We start from the raw sequence: 18991 nt of genomic DNA, 5'->3' as shown, positions 1-18991 counted from the left end.
AACTGACTCAAAAGAATTTAATTTCACAGTGACGTATTAAGCCTCTAAGCAAGCCATTGCATATGACGATTGCTACCTAAAAGAAGAGATAAAACATTAATTGCATCATAGAATTGTAGTTTTGCACTGCACTGGCAATTTAACACTGATTAAGAGCTGCCCTTTGTACTAGATAGAACCAGATGCAGGAACCAAAACCTAAAAAGGTGCTTTTTTATTGTTGTTGGGTTTTTTGTTTTTGTTTTTTAACAGTCTCCTTCTATACAGTTAACATCTTGTTTAAAATTCAGTCAGTTTGCAAACTATAACAGAGTGAGTCTTGTCTACTCAATTTCTCTGCTCTGTAAGGCTAACTCTGCATACTTATCTAAAATACAAGCAGTTTTGGTTCCTTAACACCAAGTTGGAAAGTAATTTCAGTACAGTGACAGAAATGGCTGATTAATGTGTTCTAAGAATCAGCACTGATTGTTTTGAGAGCTACCAAAATAGCTAAGTGAAGGCAGCAGGCTTTAAGCTACCGATTCTAAACATTGCAGTGTTGTCCTATGTGCAAAGTGTAACCTATAAGAGACCAGTGCTGCCTTCTTTCTGAAGGCATGAGGTGGCGAAAGCATGCGTGTGGTGCTGCAAATGCTCCAAGTGAAGAGGTCAATAATTGATTGTCCAAGAAAAAAAAACATTCACAAAAGTTTTATTAAAAAAATTCCCCTTTCACCTCAAACAAGTGAAGCTTAAGTTCTGTACTACGCGGTTATGTTTAGAAAAATGAAAATAACAGTAATTTTTGAAGGCTATACATTGTAAAATCCCATAAGTCAGCATAAACTTGGACTGTGCAAGCAAATATAGCAAGTATTTCAGATGTCATTTATTTGGTCCATCAGATGTACAGTATAGTAGTAGTATCTGAGTTTACAAAACATCAAATATAAATAACCTGAAACTGTAACAATACACAAAAATTTGCTTCTTACATTGACATACCAGGCAGTACGAGCTGAAAAACTTGAGTAAATTAACAGTTTTACAGTAATGTACATAGTGCCAGTTGAAGTTTAAGAGCACTGTTAAAACATGGCACTAATTTGCTGTATTGAATTTTCTTCTTTACTTGGTTCAGGGTGTGAAAAACGTTTAGGACTAGGCTAAAAATATTTTTCTTCAAGCAAAAAATAAAAATGTAGTCATTTTAAACCTGGGCATCAGATGATGACGCTTTACTAAACAAGAGTATTTTTTGTCCTATTGAATTAAACCTAAAAGGTATTTACACAAAAATAACATGCTTTTTCCATGACTGTTTAAGCAAATACTTATCTGTAAGTATTCATAAACTATGTTTTTACTACATTTAATATATCGAATTAATATGGAAAAACTTCTGAAAGAGTCTATTAAGATGAGAGCTTCATTATCAAGAGAAACAGACACAAATTACTGAAGCCAGTGGTTTGGTATTCACTTGCAACAAAGACCTTAAAATTAGGCTAGTTCTGGACACTTTTCACATCCCAACACAATATGCTGTTACTGTATTACATTATCTGAATCACTTTGTCAAGGGGCATTTGCATGTTCAGTCTAATGCTATAATTTCATCTTGCTCTTCTGTCTGCTCAGTACGCACTCTCTTTGTACTGACACACTCTTTATCTTCTAGTTTTCTCTTGCGGCTTTTATTTTCCATATCATCATCAACATTGCTTGAAGTACCTTCATCTTCAGAATCGACAATCAATAGATCGTCCTGATCTGGAGCTGCAAAATACATGTTTTTACTTCAAATGCAAACTGTAAAGATAGTCTACTCTCAAACCAAGTTTCATACATAAAGATAAGAATGTCTCTAATACAACTACTATATCTTGGAGCATTATTTGTCCATATTCTTTGTCATTCAACCATAAGAGTATTTTGATTTTCTCTAAAATCAGTATAAAATAGGCTTTTCACATGGTTATTCCCTCTTCACTAGAGGTATGGAAAATCCTGCAATAACCCAGAAATATGGGAAATAGCATAATTTTGTTTTGCATGTACGAAATAGAAGAATTGCACACTGTCTGCAGCAGTCCTTCAAAAAAGAGCTGTTACACACACTGAGCTGTAGTCCAGCCTCTCCTTTCCCTAGTGCATTCAGTGGAACTCCCACTAGAAGCCATGCTCCCTGAGAGAGAGAATGTGCAAAGAGAAGGAGGAGTGGAAGGGTGAGCAGACTCAAAGAGCTAAAGGATAACAATGGATAGTATAAAGAAAGGAAAATGGAACCAAAGGTGAACTTTAAAAGACATCTAGTGGATTTTTTGTGTTTCGAAGTACAGATTCACTCTAAAAACTAATTTCATGTTAGTTTTTTTTAATATAATTTAAAATAAGTTGCAGCAATACCCTTAACATTCGATCTCCCCTGAAACTGGAGCCAAGGGGAAGTGATTGCATACTGTGCACTTAAATAGGACCATTCAACAGGCAAAGGAGCATCATCCAAGAGTGCAAGACAGATCTACAGATACCTAACTTACACGGCACAAGTAGTATTCAGATTCATATGCTATCCCTATAAAACAGTATGATGTTCCCAGTAAATTAGCTTTCAGTGCTTAAGCATCCCATATTCCTCTGAGTTAAACTATTCTGACTGTTCAAAGAAACACCCTATGTTAGGAAGGTGATAGTACTTCTTCCTGGATAGCAAATACTATTTTCCTGCCATGCTTTGCCTGACAAGTGAAAAATAATTATTCTGTAAGCAGGCAATAACGACATCTTCTTAAATTAACAAAATAAAACACAAAGACATCCACAAAGTAATTTTTAATCCATAGGGAGAAAGTGACAAATTTGGTTGATTCTTTTTTGTCAAGCAATAGAGCGACCATCAGATAGAATGGGTCTGAATTTACTTAAATCACTGTGCAAATGATGCACTTAAGATGACACCCCACTAAGCCCTTGCAAATTAAATTATATAATTTCAAGGTGTATTTACTGTAAACCTTTGTAACAGTCTCAAATGTGCATTTTGTAACAGCTGTAAATGTGCATTTTTCTATTTAATACTATATTTATACACAGAGGCAACTTAAATGCCTTTTATTTCATGTTGGCAAAGTTAAGTCCTAAAACTGAAGACAACTATTTTAATAGGACTGCACCGTACTGAAAGACTATTTGGTTAAATTCAATACTGACTACTGTTACTTACCTGTTGATGTTGAGGGTTGCGCTCCATCATCACTACCATTTGTAATGTTCTTGGATGCTGATTCTGATGGTTTAGGGCCAACTTTTTCAGGGGTATCACCAACAACTTCAAATTCTACATCTTTTTCTAGGTCTTCACTGCAGAAAAATCCATATGCTTTTAAACAACCAGGTAAAAATAAAAAACTGTCTTTTTCACAAAGTATATCACTCAAGTATTAGAGCACCCTGCAACTACAACAAAATGAGAAAAACATATTGAGAACAGAGGAATATCTGTTCAGTTCTCCTTTATAATTTATGCTGTCTCTATTCGTAAACACTGTTCTGCCCAGTCCTGTGACTTCAAATGCTTAGGAATGAGAAAAATCATCACCTGTGCTTACCTTTCTTCCTCAATGTCACATTCCCATTCTCACTGAAAGCACAGTGTGTTAATTTACTCTACAGAATCTGTATATTACTTATCTGGGGTTAAATAACACACACCAATTATTTCAAAGTGACTTCTATTTGCATTGCTGTATCTGAACACAGGTAGGCAAGCCAAGGATCTACTACCCAGCAGACTGGGGCAGGGGGAGGTTGCCCTTTTTTCACTTTTATTTTTCAAACAGCAGTTTCTCACTTGTTGGCTGCCCCAAAAGTAAATTTGGTTTTGCACTGTATTTTTGTGTTGTGTAATGACAAATTATTCAGATAAACCTTTTCCAAATACTGTTGTAAAAAAAACCAAAACCAAACCCACCTAAACTCTGTAAATTCATAACAAAAATAACAGTTCCTCTTTTACCTCTGTATTTTCTTTCCACAGCTTAATTTTCGAGCTTTACTAATGAATTTAAAATTCTGAGTTGGAAATTCCCTGTGGAACTGTTCTACATACATACACAAAAATAATTTTTTCAGAATCCTTACCTATGAAGCACATTGATTAGCAGTGTATAGTCCTGGAGGAAATCATCTGCTTGTAGTCGACTGCCATTTCGAATTCCAAAGTCTGATAATTTCCTGTGGTTATTGGCTAGAAAAATAGTGGAAAAACTGCAGTGTATACAGCTATTTATACAAAGATCCTTTACACCAGAATAAATATGAGGAAACAAGTACTCCAGAAGTTTCATGTAGAAACATAAGATTACCATTTATTAGCTATATTTAAAGTAAAAGCTGATGTTTAAGACTATCAGGAGTTAAAACTGCTTACGTTTGACTCTTTTACCCCTCATGCATTGTGTTCAAGCATTTCACTATTGTTATATTAGGAGCATTTTGGAGATAGTATTTGTATTACAACAGTGCCTACAAGCATCATAAAAAGACCACAATCCAAGAACAAGAAAATGAACAGGATTTGCCAACAGAGGAAAGTAACTGGTGTGCTTTCATAGCTGAATACCTCTTCTTGAAAGGAATCCTGACACGCCAAGTGAAAAGCACTTTATATAGAAAAACTGAACTGGACATGCAGGCTTGTAGCACTTAAATACTTGCAAATCCAGTTCTCTTCAAATATTAGTTTACAGGATGAACACTAAAACATTTACTATACTTCCATTCTGTATATCTTGGTTTCTTCCTAGTTTTTATCTACTCTTATCTAAACAGCTTCAGTATGCATACCTTCTGTTTCTCCTTCTTCTGAAGAGATAAGAATAGTTCCTTTTCCATCATCTATTTGTACATCTGGTGCTACCATAGCAAATTTTTCTTTCACTATCTGAAAAGATGAATAAAATTATTTAATCAATATCTCACTTAAAAAACAATTAGTAAAAGAAAAGAACCTTGAATTATGTTGATTTTCTTATCCTGGCTCATTTTCAGGCATCTGCTGAAAGCCTATGCTTTTTTTTTAACCTCCACCAACAAAACAATTATTTTTGCTGTCTGAAACCTACAGGTTCAGATATACTGAAAAATTTTTTAGAATCCTTCATAAAATGACAGAATTACAAATCAGTTGTGACTACCCAACTGTAATGTGGCTACCGAACTATTCAACTGAAATACAAATTTAGTGTTTTGCTGTTAGGTATGAACAGGCTTTAAAACCACCAAAAATTTCCAAATACAAACATTCTTTCACAAGACCTACATCACAAATGAGCAAGAAGCACACTGGCTAATCTAGGTCTTCTTGTAGCTGCGAGAAATGCAAAATGAGCAAATATCAACAGCTGATGTTTGGTCAAAATATATGTAACAAAAACCTAACTTTAATCACTCACAGTATTAGAATAAAAATGAAAGCCGTAGCTAATATTCAAGATTTACCTTATCCTGGAGTGTTAGCACAGTAACTTTGTGTACGTTAAGTTTCACAGTCACTTCTGGCTTACTTGCGCATACATAACAGTTAGGATTTGGTGGATCCAAAGCACAAGGAACCAATAGCTTCTTTCTGGGATTTGGCTGCTTGTTCAGAAAAATCTTGAGGACAGAGAAAAAAAACCCCCAAATTATTCTGTAAGTAACAGCACTCATAAGACCTATTTTCCTACAGATTTATTCTCTTAGTTTCACAGGTAGTCCTATTCCCTAATCCTCTTTGACATGCCTGCTGTACAGGAGAAAGTGCATATTATGGCCAGTCTGCAATGACACCTGCGTTCACTGACCAGCTATTGCCAAATAGATCTGTAACGTGAAACAACCACGTTTCAAGTGATGTCAGTCTGGTTCTCTCTCCTATACAACAGCCAATTTTCATTAAATCAGAGGAATGTAATAATCCTTGAGACTTCCACTTCTTTTTCATTGGAGCTGAAAGTTCCCAACACATTCAGAATCTACTGAAGCAACAACACGTGAGAGACAGTAAAACTACACAATAGCCAAAGCAGGTTAAATGTGGCTTTTAAACAAATAATGAATAACAAGAAAGTGTCTTATTCCAACTTACCGTTCTACACTGATCTATTTTTCCTGATAAAATCTTCAAACCCTCCAGCACTATCAGACCAGCTATTACTGCATTAGTAGTAGCTATAGCTGGGATAATATTTCCTGCCATTGCTGCAAAACAAGGAAGAGTAGGCAGATTTTTAACAGTAAATGAGATAATTTTCATTAAATAATATGTTATGTTTTATCCTTACACTTGATATCAAATCTGCTCTTCATATTCATACTGAAAACATGCATCCTGAGGTTCGCAGCAGAAGTGACAAAATCCATTGCAGAAGGGTCATCCTGGCAAGAAGTTAATAGAAAAAGTATTTAAAAATCAGATTACTCATTGGAAAAAGTCTGCAACACATGGTTCCCAAAATCTCAAAAACAAAGTTAAAAACAAGCCTGTATAATATTCCATTTTAAAGTCAACATACTTCCTCCTTCAGATGGTATGTTCAGACTTTAAATACACGTACTTTAAATACATGTTTAGAACTTAGTATTTTCATACTGGGTTAGTGTATTAATATTAATCAAATGCCTTGTATGCTCAAAATAACATCTAATTCCTAAACCTTACAATGTTTTATGCACAGTTTCAAAAATCAGTGTTTCAGAAAGCAGTATTTTTACTATCTGTTGTTACACTGTTTTACTGTTTTGTCCTCCTATTTACAAGTGACTTTTTTTCCTTATGCCACATGACATATGACTGCAGGAAGATTACACTGTCTCTGGTGCTCAAAGACAAAATTATTTTCTTGTTTTTCTTCAGCAAAACTTGTAATATATCACATACCTACTGTCAGAGCTAATTACTATGGACAACTCAGTAGAACTCTAGCTACAAACTGTTGTATAAGAGCATGTTTTAGAGAAAGCTAAAAAGGAAAAAATACAATTGCATTAAATTATTAATTTAAAATTAATAATTAAAATATTAAAATATAAAAACCCCAAAAATATTACAAATAGCTCTAGATTTATGGTTTTTAAAGTTGGTAAATTATTTTACATCACAATAGTTAATTCCTACACTCGGTGAGTTACAAAATAGAGTATTTAAAGTATATATTTGTTTATAAGCACTGAAAGTACTTTCAGTGAGGTGCCAGACATTTTTAAGTAGTACTATTTCAGAACTAAACTGAATGAGTCCAATTAATATTTGCACTACATATGTAGAGTATAACTGGTTCTTATGTATTTGGCAAACTAACCTTATCCCATATAAGCTCTGCTCCATCGCCCTTCTCAGCCAGGTGAAGCCTCAGGGTTTCAACACTCTTTGAAAATAAGTGTGCATAGCTCTTGACATCGAGAACCTGCTGATCTTTCAAGACCGCAGAGGATTCATTTTGTGGGTCAGTTATGTTTTTCTCTTTGGGAAAAGAAAAAAAAATATCAGGAATACTTACAGATCCCAAATAAGTTCTCTGAAAGAGCTAAGAATTTTCCAATTTCAGCAAAATTAAGTAATTTCTAAATTGAAGAACAATCTCAAACTGCAGTAGCCCCAAGATTTTACAACAAATCTGCATTTAAAACTACAACTAAAGCTATGCTTGTATCAATTGCCTAGACATGCACAAATTACAGTAAATGTGAATTTTCAGCAAAACTCAGCTTTTAGAGATAAATGTATTGGTGCTTATGGTAAGGTCTCCTAGAATAAGCTGACATGTAATTTTGTGAAATGTGATTTTTCTACAGCAAATACCAAGTATCTAAAATAACAATTGCAAAACAATTTTAGAAAACACATTTTCTATATAAAGAAAAATCTAAATTTTTCAAGAATCGCAAAGAATTAATGTGTTCATTACCAGTACTCACTTGTGTCAGTGAGAAAGTGTATATATTGCAGAGATGCATTAAAAACCAGCAGCTATGACTTACAGGTATTCAGTGGGAAAAGGGACAATTACCTTGATTTTGTACCTCGGCCCAGTCCAGTGGCACCGGAGGCTTTCTTTTCCTCCACAGCTTATCCATTGTCAGTAGATATCTAATATCATCTTTGAAAAGCTAGGAAACATTAAAAAAAACCCAACAAAAACATTAAAATGAAAGGGGAGAAAAATAGAGACATACTTTATGTTTACATTTGCTCTGAAATTGAAAAATCAGCATTAGATTTATGAGGTTTTGCTCCTCTGCCTGAAAAATATTTTCAACCACATAAATAAAAACCAAACTCCACAGGGGAAAAAAATCCACCCAGATTTGAAAAACTCATTATTCCCCATTCTCTAACACCTATTGCATAACACAGACACAGCTCTGACTGGGGGGGGGTGTAAAGTAAAAATCAAGAAACAATTGTCCAAACAGTGGGTTCGTGTGCCTACTGCAGCCATCACTACAGCTCTTTGTATAGTCTCTCTGAGATATTACCTACATGCCAGTGAATTTCTAAAGTAAAGTTATTACTAACTATCAACATTACATTGTATACTATTTCCTTTATTTATCCACTTTCAGCAACTATTTAGAAGAAGAACTCCTAAACCAGTTTGTATTTTCTTATGTCAGACCCTGATTATACACAGAAGATGACTGATAGCTTTTAGGTCCTCAGACTGGTTCTGATTACGCCCAGTGAAACTCCTACAGAACTCAAGTTTTCCTTTTCACATTAAAAGTAATTTGAATGAATTTTTTTCCATACAGTATGGACAAGCTGTTGAAGCCATCTGTACAGACACAGATGGAACACTGTAAAACAAGCAAGCGTTGTAAAAGACCAACATCACAGCAAAATTGGTGGAAGTCATAACGTAATTGCATAATTGATGGCTAGCATTAAGTGTCCAAACTGGGTTTTGACTTAACTTTAAAGCACCTCATACACTTCAAATAAAGACATTTATTGGGAGTAAAGAAGATACCTTAGTAAAAAGTTTAACTGGATCGTATCCAGTTGATTTAGCCCACTCCTTAGTTGAAACACGTTTAATCTCACCATCTTCATTGGATGCTCGTGCTCTGGCTTCTGCTTCTGCTGGCTCCCCTATTAATAAAGTGTTAGCCAATATTTTAATTCAAAAAAAGGAAAAACACGTCCAAATATTTCACCAAGTCATTAACCAAAATTATGCAGGGACCATAAAATGGCTTTACTGTGCCGAACAAGACCTGAATTAGACACAGTGCAACTTCTCCTATTTGCTTCTGCAACTCCCTAATTTAACTTGATGTCACCTAATTCCTTTATTGGCAGAAACAGTGAACAATCACTTCCTATTAATTTTCTCCACATAATGTTGCGATTTCATAAATCTCTAACCATCCCCTTAGTACTCTTTTTCCCTGGCAGAAGAGTCTTCATTTGGTTAGAACTTCAACACAAAAGGGAAAAAAAAAAAGATTTTAAAAAATCTGCTTTCTACCTCTGGTTACTCCTATACAAAAAAATTCCACACATACAGATGCTGTTCGTTTCGTGTTTCTTTCTCAGTCACATCCAGCAATTGCTGTTGTGATTCCTAATAAGCAGCAGGTTGATGTTTTCATAAAACTATTAACATCTTGACTGAATGAACTGAATGAGAAAAATCAACTCAGAGAACATCACTTTATATGCAAACTTGTGAATGTTTACCCCCTTTCACCGATGCATCATTTGCATCATATTTATCTGCACCAAATCTTATGTCTCATTGCCGTCATTTTGCACTGTGAAGCTGTCTACTACTTTTTGCAGTTAGTCCTTATCTTTATTATTCTAAGTGACTGCTTAATCATGCATGCTGAACAGCCGTTTTTTTAAGTGAGTTTATATGCCGCTCTTTTTAAGTCTCAGCTATTTCATTCTGCACTTCCCATAGGAACAACCTGTTGAGTGATCACTATCTGATGTTCAGAGAATCTGAAGAGTTAGAGGATCCTCTAAGCTCCCTCTCCCAAGCCCATTCATCTGTCAAAGGATCCAAAAGAAGCAACAAACAATGATGCTTATTCACCTTCATAGTAACTATGGTTACTGGCCTTACAGAAAAAATATGTAATAGCTACAAAAACATATCTCAAAATGGGCATATTTCCTATGTAGATTAACACTGAAGTGTTTCAGGCTGGAAGAGTTCAAGCACGATCCCTGTTATTTCCTTGCAATCCCTCAGCCAGGAGCGGAAAATGCAGAGTGACTACAAATTATCACTCAGTTCTCAGTCTTCAGTTCAAAAGACAAGCCTCCCAGCTGTAGGGAAGGAAGCACTCCAACAGATCAAAATATACGGGGGGGGGGGGGGGGGAAGGCCACCCTGTGAAGACCAGTTATATTTAATTTGCACTTCAAGCTCACTTTTCACTTCAAGTTTCTGTGCACATAGGGAAGATGGTTTGCTGCAGAGGGAACAGGAGTCTCCAGATACAAGCCTCTTAATCTAAATCACATATCTTGCACTGGCTGTGTTAACTGAAACTTTATGATTAGAGAGTGTATCGACTGCGTTTCTCACAGCTGTTCTAAAAACACTATCTGAGAAAAATTAGTCACTGCGAGTGACCCATCTTACACTTTATTAAAAAGTTTTCACAAGAACTGAAGTAATAATTTTAATAATGTTTTAGGCCCACAAAGGCCACAGTTCTGGCAGGTGAAACTATTACATTATTGTCATTCTGAAGAGTATTTATTGCACATTCTCCATGCAAAAACCCCTGCTATGCATTATGTTAACTAAAAACACTGAAATTTTTTCAAGTATCTAATAAGCAGCAGTATGAGGGAGCCAAATTATGCACAGTGTACAGGAAGTTCTGGAAGGGAAACTACTGTTAACACCCCCCAAATTCTTGTTGTCCAAGGGTACAGTAAATGGAGTCCTCTTAAAAGAAAAGTCGAGCTGAAGTCTCTAACCTCAGGAAATGTACAGAAACAAGTCATAATCTCTGAAATAGAACATTTCAGTAACAGGGTAAGCTACAAGCTTACTCACAGGCAGCTTCAGGATCAGCTCTGTCAGGAGAGACTTCTTGATCAGCATCTTCTTCTCCAAACAACTGGCTATATAACAATTAAGAAAAACAAAACACTAGAATTTCATCATATCTGGTTAAAGACTGAAATATTTACTAATGTCTTTAGAATTCTTGCTATCAGAATGCCACTTCATACATTGCTTTTTAAATTGTTGGGATTCATCACACATGGACTTAACACTGGCAACACAAAATGTCCAATACAAAAACGAATGTAGCAAAAGAGTCCTGTATAACTCACCCAATAGTTCACCCAGCCTCATATTTATACTGCAGTACTGAATGAATTGCTAATAACCCTCCAAGATCCCAGCAACCTTTACATCTGTTAGCACATGCATTAAATCAAAAAATGTGTTAACTTCACAGAAAGGTGAAGAATAAAGTAACCTTAACCTGCATTGCTGTTCCGAACTACTTTGCCAGATTTTCTGTGATATCAGAGCAAGGCCTATGTATTAACCAACCTTCCATCTATGTATTAAAAGAAAAAAAAATGGTCCAAAAAAAACCTCCCCAAAACCCAGGTCAAAGAACTGGAAGTTTTTGCTATAATCCACACTCAATTAAAAAAAAAAACAACCCACACCAAAAAAGGGTTTCCACTTTATTTCTCTGTCTGTAGGTTTAGAAACTAGAAGAGTGAACCACAGTACCTATTTTCTTTAAAAAAAAAAAAATAAATCACTTACTTGAACAAATACTTAGCCCACACAATGCAATGGATAGGTTCCGATGGCGTATTTCGGATTGTGCAGCCTGGGAAAGTCTTCTGAGTTGGTTTAGGATGACATTCGTAACATTCTGTCACTCCCTGGTGAAAAGGGAAATATTTACTTGCCACACTGTGACGGCTGCTGATAGTATATCCTATTACCAGATGAGCTGTAACTGTATCTCAGAACACCCAAGTCCCTGTTGTCTAAAATAGCCAATTATTTAAACTTAAAGCGACAAGAGTAATACACAACCTAACCTTTTTAATAACTGTTACTTGTCCAAGGTAGCCTGCAGTTCCACTCTCTATAAGAGGAACATCAGCAGCCAGGCACATCCTGTTCACATGGTTACGGGCAGCTGCAAATCAAGAGTTTTTAAAGAAAAAGTTGAATAATTGGGGGGAAAAAAAATTTTACTTCTCCAAATTCAAACTAGCCTCCTATGCAAACATTTATCCTTAATCTGCCTTATTTCACTGTAGAGCACACCTTTTTTACAAAGTGAGTTTTCCAATTAACACAAAATATGTTGACACTATTAAATATAGCAAACAACTGAATAAAGTTACATACACACAATATTCATCAGTTCCCATAAAGCAGCAACATAGCAGTTAATGGTTACTTTCAAAACACCTGTAACAGCACTAGCTACCCTTTCAAGCTTCTAGTAAAGCACACAAGCATTAGTCAAACTACAGATGGGTTAAGAAGGTACTTGTTATTTAACTGACACTGCAGAAATACTAAAAGTAGAACACACTAAAGTTCTGTTTCTATGAACAAGCAACAGTATTTTCATCTCCAATACAAAATCATAGTGAAAACTTCACCTCTGTTATCCAGAGCATTCATAACCAACGTAAACTGGCGGAAGAACTCTACGTTATAGTCAGGGCTACAGAAAAGAAAAACAATACTCAAAATGGCATATCAAAGTTGTTGGTTATTATGCCACAACAGAAACGATACACATGCAAAGGGTGGACTGTTGTTTATGTGATAAATTACATGTAAGTTTACTGCTACCCTTTAACTGCCCCATTTGTCTTCTGCCCATTTTAAAGCTGAGTGAAAGCATGAATTTTATGCTGCTGGAAGGAAGCTCTTGCAATTAGTACTAATTCGACCAATGAAACAAGCAGACAACAAAAAAGTGATTATACTGCTCTGACCTAATGAGTAAATTGGCTGAGCTGTGGGTAACTGACCTTAAAACCACCAGCTGAGGCTAAACGTGCACACTGTAATTACCACAGCTCATCAGACTGTTGATAATTCATTATACTGTGATAGTTCAATTGATTTTTATCGTGTCTCCATACCCTTAGGAGCCAAGACATGGGATTTTAAAATCTTGACACTTTAGTAGCTTTACATTGTGTTTTTCTGATTTAAAGAAGAAGGTGGCAAAGAAGAGACAGTAAAGAGGAAACAGGATTAACAGTTTTACAGCTTCAGGAGAAGGATGCAATGAGTCAGTGTTTCAGTGGCTAGTAGCAACATCAGAGTCCAAACCTTAACATTACAGAATATCAGTTTTTAGGACACTGGACAAGTATAAATTAAAACATGGGAAACAGCTAATAAAAATCTACATAATCTTGTACTCATTGGTTATGGATCACAAAGACTAAATTTTAATAGTTTTGGGCATATATAAATGATTATCAGTTACCTACACACACACAAAGGACTTCATTTTTTTTAATCACAGACTCAACAGCCACATTTATCTTAACCTAATTATTGCTCAAGACATCAGGGCATCCTTACAGTGTAGAAACTTATATAGCAAATGTTGCTAATAAAATGAAAAATAGACACAAGCAAATGACTACAGCTTACTAGCAGAGCTTAAGAAAACCCATGCAAATTCCACACTCCCACTCAGGTGTGTGGTAGTCTCATATTTACAGCTATTTCTTCCTACTGCGGTAGCTTTGTAAAATACCTTAAAGCACACCATTGTAGCATTTAAATAATACAGTACTTGCAAATCAAAATGTAATTAGAGCTTAAAAACAAACATACTTCATGATGCTATCATGGTAAGCTATAATATTAGCTTCTGGATAAAACTGTAACACGCTTTCCTTGGCAACCTAGAAATAAAAAAAAAACAAAAACAAAAAAACCACTTATTATTTCTTCCTTCCTTCTAAAGATAAGACTCGATAGAGCTGAGTATTGAGTAAGTTGACTACCTTAAAAGATTTAAATATTTTTTATAACAACATGTTGTGGATAGCCATGATGAACCAACCAACGCTTACCTCTTCCCAGTAGAAACAAAATTGTGACATGCTTCTAACACTGTCCATAAAATAATATTGAGTAAGTAAGACTCAAGCTTTGGCTTTTTCCTCACCTGTGATTTTGATCTTCCAACATGTTTCTTTTGAAACAAAAACTGCCTGTTGAGATTGCTGACATCAATAGTATCCAAATCAATCTACAAACGCATAAGAGAGAGCCATTTCACTTTTACAGAAATAAAAGGAACAAATTCCTTAACAGAGTTCGAAGCAAATGCAATTCACCAAAATGCATAAACTTTACAGATCCCTTTTCAGACCTGCATGTGGGTGTTACATCTACACTACAGAAACTGTAGAGGCACCAGGAAGCCCCTAATCATCTTCAGGAATCCACACATTTAAAATAATTACTAGCAATGGAACTATGTGTCAAAAATTAAGGGCCACATGACAACAAACTTTCTGAAGAAAGAGTCCCTACTGAAAACGCACATGAATTTTGAGATACGTATGCACAGTAGTTAGCGGAAAGTCAATAACCAATTGTGCTATTTACCACAGGATAAAGATTTTAGCGAGAATTCATCAGGAGCAGTGTACAAACTCAGAGGAGATACTGCAGAAACCAGCCTAGACAGGTCCAGTCAGACTCTACATGGGACTAACCACCCTGAACGCTGGCTCTGTACCATGCTCCCCCAAGGCCCAAGAAAGGGTACTCGGCAAACTAATTAGTACTTCTACTTTATATTTGAGCAACTGAATCAGTAAACTGAGGGCTATATTGTAATTTCATTCATATGCTGCAGGGCAAAAGCTTTTACTGTTTGTCACCAGGACGAACTGCTTAGGCGCATATTAAAAATTATGAAGTCTACTTATGGGAAAAAGTGTCCAATCACGCAATGGAGATGTTTAAAAATATATACCACAAAACACCTGTGATGTACAACCCCAAAGGATGCCATGACTGTCATTCCCAACGGCCATATTTCTGTGTATTAATATATGCACATGAACATCATAATTTCAAATGTCTTTACCCCCCACCCAAGAATTAAATAGATCTAATTAGAACTTTGAGAAGATTTATTCCCACCTTTGTAGCAACTACTTTTCCTTTAATTAAAGAGTTTCTCTGATCAACCAATCTTTTTAGAAGTCCTCTCCTGTCCCTAACATTTTTAACTAGGAGGGGAGGGAGGCAATGTTTCTGAGCCTCAGAGGTATTTCTCCCAAGCTCCCACAGATAATGCTGACATACTGAATATAGTAACGCTTTCAGCTATATGGAGAGTACCGTCAGACTGACTACACAGTGTGAAATTTAAACATGACCTACTGAGGGTGCTCCCATATGCTTTTAATTTTATTAACCAAACTTCAGTAACAAAAATAGTATGCCACATACTTCTCACTGAAGATCTTTTGCATGCGAGATCCAAGCTCCAAACTTAAACCTCCTGTTTTCTGAAGGGAATGTTTTTAATTCAAGGATTAAGTTTTAATATACTAAAAACTATAATAGCTGAAGAGTTTTATCTAAACACTAAATAAAAGCACCTGTGGATATAGAGCAAACAGAAAATATACAATGTTTTATAAATGTATTATAAAGCAGAAACTGTTAATCTTTATTACCCATAGTACCCTTGTAACTACCCATGGTCTTCTGTCTTTTCATGAAAACAGTATTTGCATGAAAACACATTTCTACCTCCTTTCCCTTCTCATAAGACAGACTCAAAAGCTTGCTTAGCCCAAAGCCAAAAAGCCCGAGAACCCCAAGTGAAAATGATTAAGCGCATAATTCTATTAAAACTTCCACTACCCATAAAGCTTTTCGTATTTTAACTGGACATGGTAACAAGTGACATAAGCTAAAACTGAAAGCATTACTATGACCAAAAGAAGCAAAGGAAGTTTTTCTCCAAGAAGAAAACATGAGATCACTAGACCTCAACAGAAGCTTCAATCTAGCTAAGAACAATCAGAATCTAAGAGCTCCCTTATTAAAATAACTTTTACACTGTTCCCATTTTTGTAATTAGAAGGAGGGGCCTCAAAATTCCTTAAGAATATATATTCACATTCTTAATTCAGGCTTGGATTTTTAGTAATCTGATTTCATTCTTCATTCACAAGGACAAGTACCCTGCCTTTCAACAAAGTATACTTGATGAAATAACATATTTCTGAGCTGTCTGGTATTCAGAACTACTAGATTTTTCTTTTAGTATTAATATTTTGTTTTAAAATATTTTAAAACTTACTTATAAAAATAAAAAGCATTTTCAGGTGTTCAAGCTTGTTAGTATTTAATAACCAAGGGAAACCCTCAACATTATCACAAACATTCATTAACAAAAGCAATTTAGTCTCGTAACAGCAAATTTCTTCTTTACGTAACAATTATCTTTTTGCTCATCTTTTGCCCACCCACTCCATATGTTACCGAAACATTACTGCCTTGCATAAAACACTGCCAATGATATTTTTAAATGAAGATGGCCCTGATCCAACATGTACTTAAGTTAATGGAGAACAACCAAGCGGCCTTGAACGACAATACGAAAAAGCCAAACTATAAGAAGTGAAACAATAAGCACACCCCTACAAGATTTATGCCTAATGACTAACAGGAAAAACATCAGATATTAAACTCTATTATATAACGGACCGCAGGTGTACACAAATGACATAGTAAGGCAGGGAAAAAAGCAAAGGAGGGGGGAAAAAAAAAAGAGTACAGAAAATGCAGGCTTCCACTCTTCTCTGTATGTTTACTTCACTGGTACAATGTTAAAACTGGAGAGGCTCTCCGTGGCAGACTCAAATCAAAGGAACAATTTGGAATTACACTTAACCATATCCTACAAATTCCAGAAAGTGTTTCAGTAGAAAGGCCCAAGTTGTACGAGTAACAAGGCAAACCAGTAGCTGTACTCTTCTACAAGCTGATATAGTTTTAGATAAAAGCGGTTCCTGACATGCTGTGCTCAACAAGCCTGACGGTAAAACCAAACTTTTCCAACTGGTCATACAAAACTCTCAGGTGCGGCTCCTCGTCCGGCACATGCAGATAAAAACGTATTCAAGGAAACAGACCTGTGCTCTAGCTGGATTTATACCCCCCTGATTTCTTAAAACCGTATACTTTTAGTAACTACAGTAAGAGTTTAATAAAGGTCTGGAAACTAGGTAATCAGAGTTTTGCTAATAGTATTTTGCTCTGTCCCGTTTTCATTCCGATCCTCTCAGTACTACCCTTCCTGTGCATACTCAAGAGATTAGCATCAGGAAGCAAAAGTGAAAGCAACAGCCCGCGGGGAGCTATCGTGACCGGACTTCTAAGACTGACAGTTTTACAACACGGTATCTAAAAATACAGTTCACCTCCCACGCATTTTGCGTCTCGCTGCGATCCATCCCCGGACCATCACCCACAGCACCGGCAAAGGCGGCACCAGGCGAAAACTCGGGCTTCAGCGAGCAGCGGCGGGGCGGCCAAGATGGCACACCGATGCCTGCCCGGGGGTTTCACTCACGGGTCCCGGGGAGGCGCAGCCGCTCCTCCGCCGATCGGCGGCGGGGCCCGCCGCTGCCCCAAGAAGGCGGCTCGACCTTCGGGCGAGGCAAGGAGGGGTAAGACCGCCCTTTCCCGCGTCTTCCCGGCGCTCGCCCCGGCGGGGAGCCCGGGCAGGGCGGGCCCGCGGATGGCGCCGGCAGGCCGCGGCCCCTTTGTGGCGGGGCCCGTCCCCCGGCGGCGGGGGCGGCGCGGCGGCCTCGCCCGGCGGCTTTGGCGGGCCCGGAGCAGTTTGAAAACACGCAGACAATGCGGCCGGCGGGAGGGGCCGCGCCGCCACAGCGCCCCCGCGCCCGCCACCGCCACCCCGGGCCCCGGCCCCCGCCCCGCTCCCTGGTCGCGCCCCGCCCGCCCCCGGCCCCCGCCGCGCCGCCCGACGGCCCCCCATCCGCCCCGGCCTCGCTCCCGGCCGCGGCCCCGGCCCGCACCACGTCGATGTTGCTGAAGCCGGTGAGCACCAGGTCCTTGAGGAGCTCGCAGCCGATGCCGCCGGCTCCCACCACCAAGAGCCGCGCCTGGGCCACGGCCTCCGCCAGCTCACTGCGCAAGGGGCCCGACACCGGCACGGACATGACGGCAGGCGGGGAACAACGGCGGGCGGCGGGAGCGGCTCCGCGCGGCTCTCCTCAGCCGGGCCGCACTCCGGACAGCGAGCCCGGCCCCGACCAGAGCGGCGGCCGCCCGCCTGGCGCGCAGCGCCCCCTGCCAGCGGGGAGGGCCTCGGCCCTCTCCCGCCCACCGCCCAGGAAGACCGCGGCGGGGCGGAGCGGACTCGGGAAAGCCCGACGGTTCGAGCCCCGCTCCCGCCGCCGCCGCCCGCGCCCGCAGGTGAGCCTCGGCCAGGGGATGCCCGGGCCCGACGGAAAGGCGGCCCTCGCCTGTCTGCTACAGCCGGGTCTCGGCGCACAAACTGCGCGTCCGTGCGACCCGCCCCAGCAGAGCAGAGAGCCGGCCTAGCACCCGTGGGGCACCGCCCGTGTTTGGAGCGTAACAGAAGCTTTTTGTGTATGTTAGCCTAAGTTAACTGACTAACCTCTAGAAGCTGACGTGGTAAACTACAATTCTTCCTTAAAAAAAAAAGTTAGTTTTGCAAACATGTTCCATCATTTTAGCCTCCCCTCATCCTTTTTTTTTTTTTTCTTTTAAACCCCCACTTCTAGTGCATTAATTTATGTTGCAGCATTAAACCTCTACAAAGAGTTTTAAGGACACTTACTTAAATTACTCCACTATTAAGTCAATCAAATTACTGCAATTTAGCCAAAACCAACAGGGAACTCCACAGAAAAGCATAGACTGTTCTACACCAGCACAATCAGCCTGTGAGTACCAGG

The 18991-nt window shown here is 38.3% G+C and overlaps 1 protein-coding gene across 3 annotated transcripts; it reads right to left on the bottom strand.

Moving 5' to 3' along the window:
- Positions 1-678: 678 nt before the first annotated feature.
- Positions 679-18335, bottom strand: UBA2 (ubiquitin like modifier activating enzyme 2). Of its 3 annotated transcripts, none has more exons than XM_075101377.1 (17): positions 18086-18335; positions 14182-14265; positions 13845-13915; positions 12644-12708; positions 12068-12168; positions 11784-11905; positions 11049-11116; positions 8997-9118; positions 8034-8133; positions 7326-7486; positions 6309-6402; positions 6113-6225; positions 5485-5640; positions 4831-4927; positions 4126-4231; positions 3209-3345; positions 679-1761 (listed from the first exon to the last, which is right to left on the bottom strand). In XM_075101377.1, the coding sequence occupies exons 1-17, from the start codon at positions 18227-18229 to the stop codon at positions 1580-1582; spliced, it is 1923 nt and encodes a 640-aa protein (XP_074957478.1). In that variant the 5' UTR covers positions 18230-18335; the 3' UTR covers positions 679-1579. The 3 variants fall into 3 exon arrangements, with proteins under 3 accessions (XP_074957478.1, XP_074957479.1, XP_074957480.1); XM_075101378.1 differs by lacking the exon at positions 18086-18335 and adding an exon at positions 17468-17810; XM_075101379.1 differs by lacking the exon at positions 18086-18335 and adding an exon at positions 15483-15725.
- Positions 18336-18991: the final 656 nt, after the last annotated feature.

Source organism: Phalacrocorax aristotelis, chromosome 8, assembly GCF_949628215.1.
Source record: "Phalacrocorax aristotelis chromosome 8, bGulAri2.1, whole genome shotgun sequence".
Classification (NCBI taxonomy): Eukaryota; Metazoa; Chordata; class Aves; order Suliformes; family Phalacrocoracidae; genus Phalacrocorax; species Phalacrocorax aristotelis.
Note: the sequence above shows the minus strand (reverse complement) of the source record. Positions and strands in the feature narration are given on the sequence as shown.

Coding starts and splice junctions, on each gene's coding strand:
- UBA2 (XM_075101377.1), bottom strand. CDS start 18,229: ATGTCCGTGCCGGTGTCGGGCCCCTTGCGCAGTGAGCTGGCGGAGGCC. Junction 6,226..6,308: donor GAGCAGATTTGATATCAAGT/GTAAGGATAAAA, acceptor CTTGTTTTGCAG/CAATGGCAGGAAATATTATC. Junction 4,928..5,484: donor TGCTAACACTCCAGGATAAG/GTAAATCTTGAA, acceptor TCATCTTTTCAG/ATAGTGAAAGAAAAATTTGC.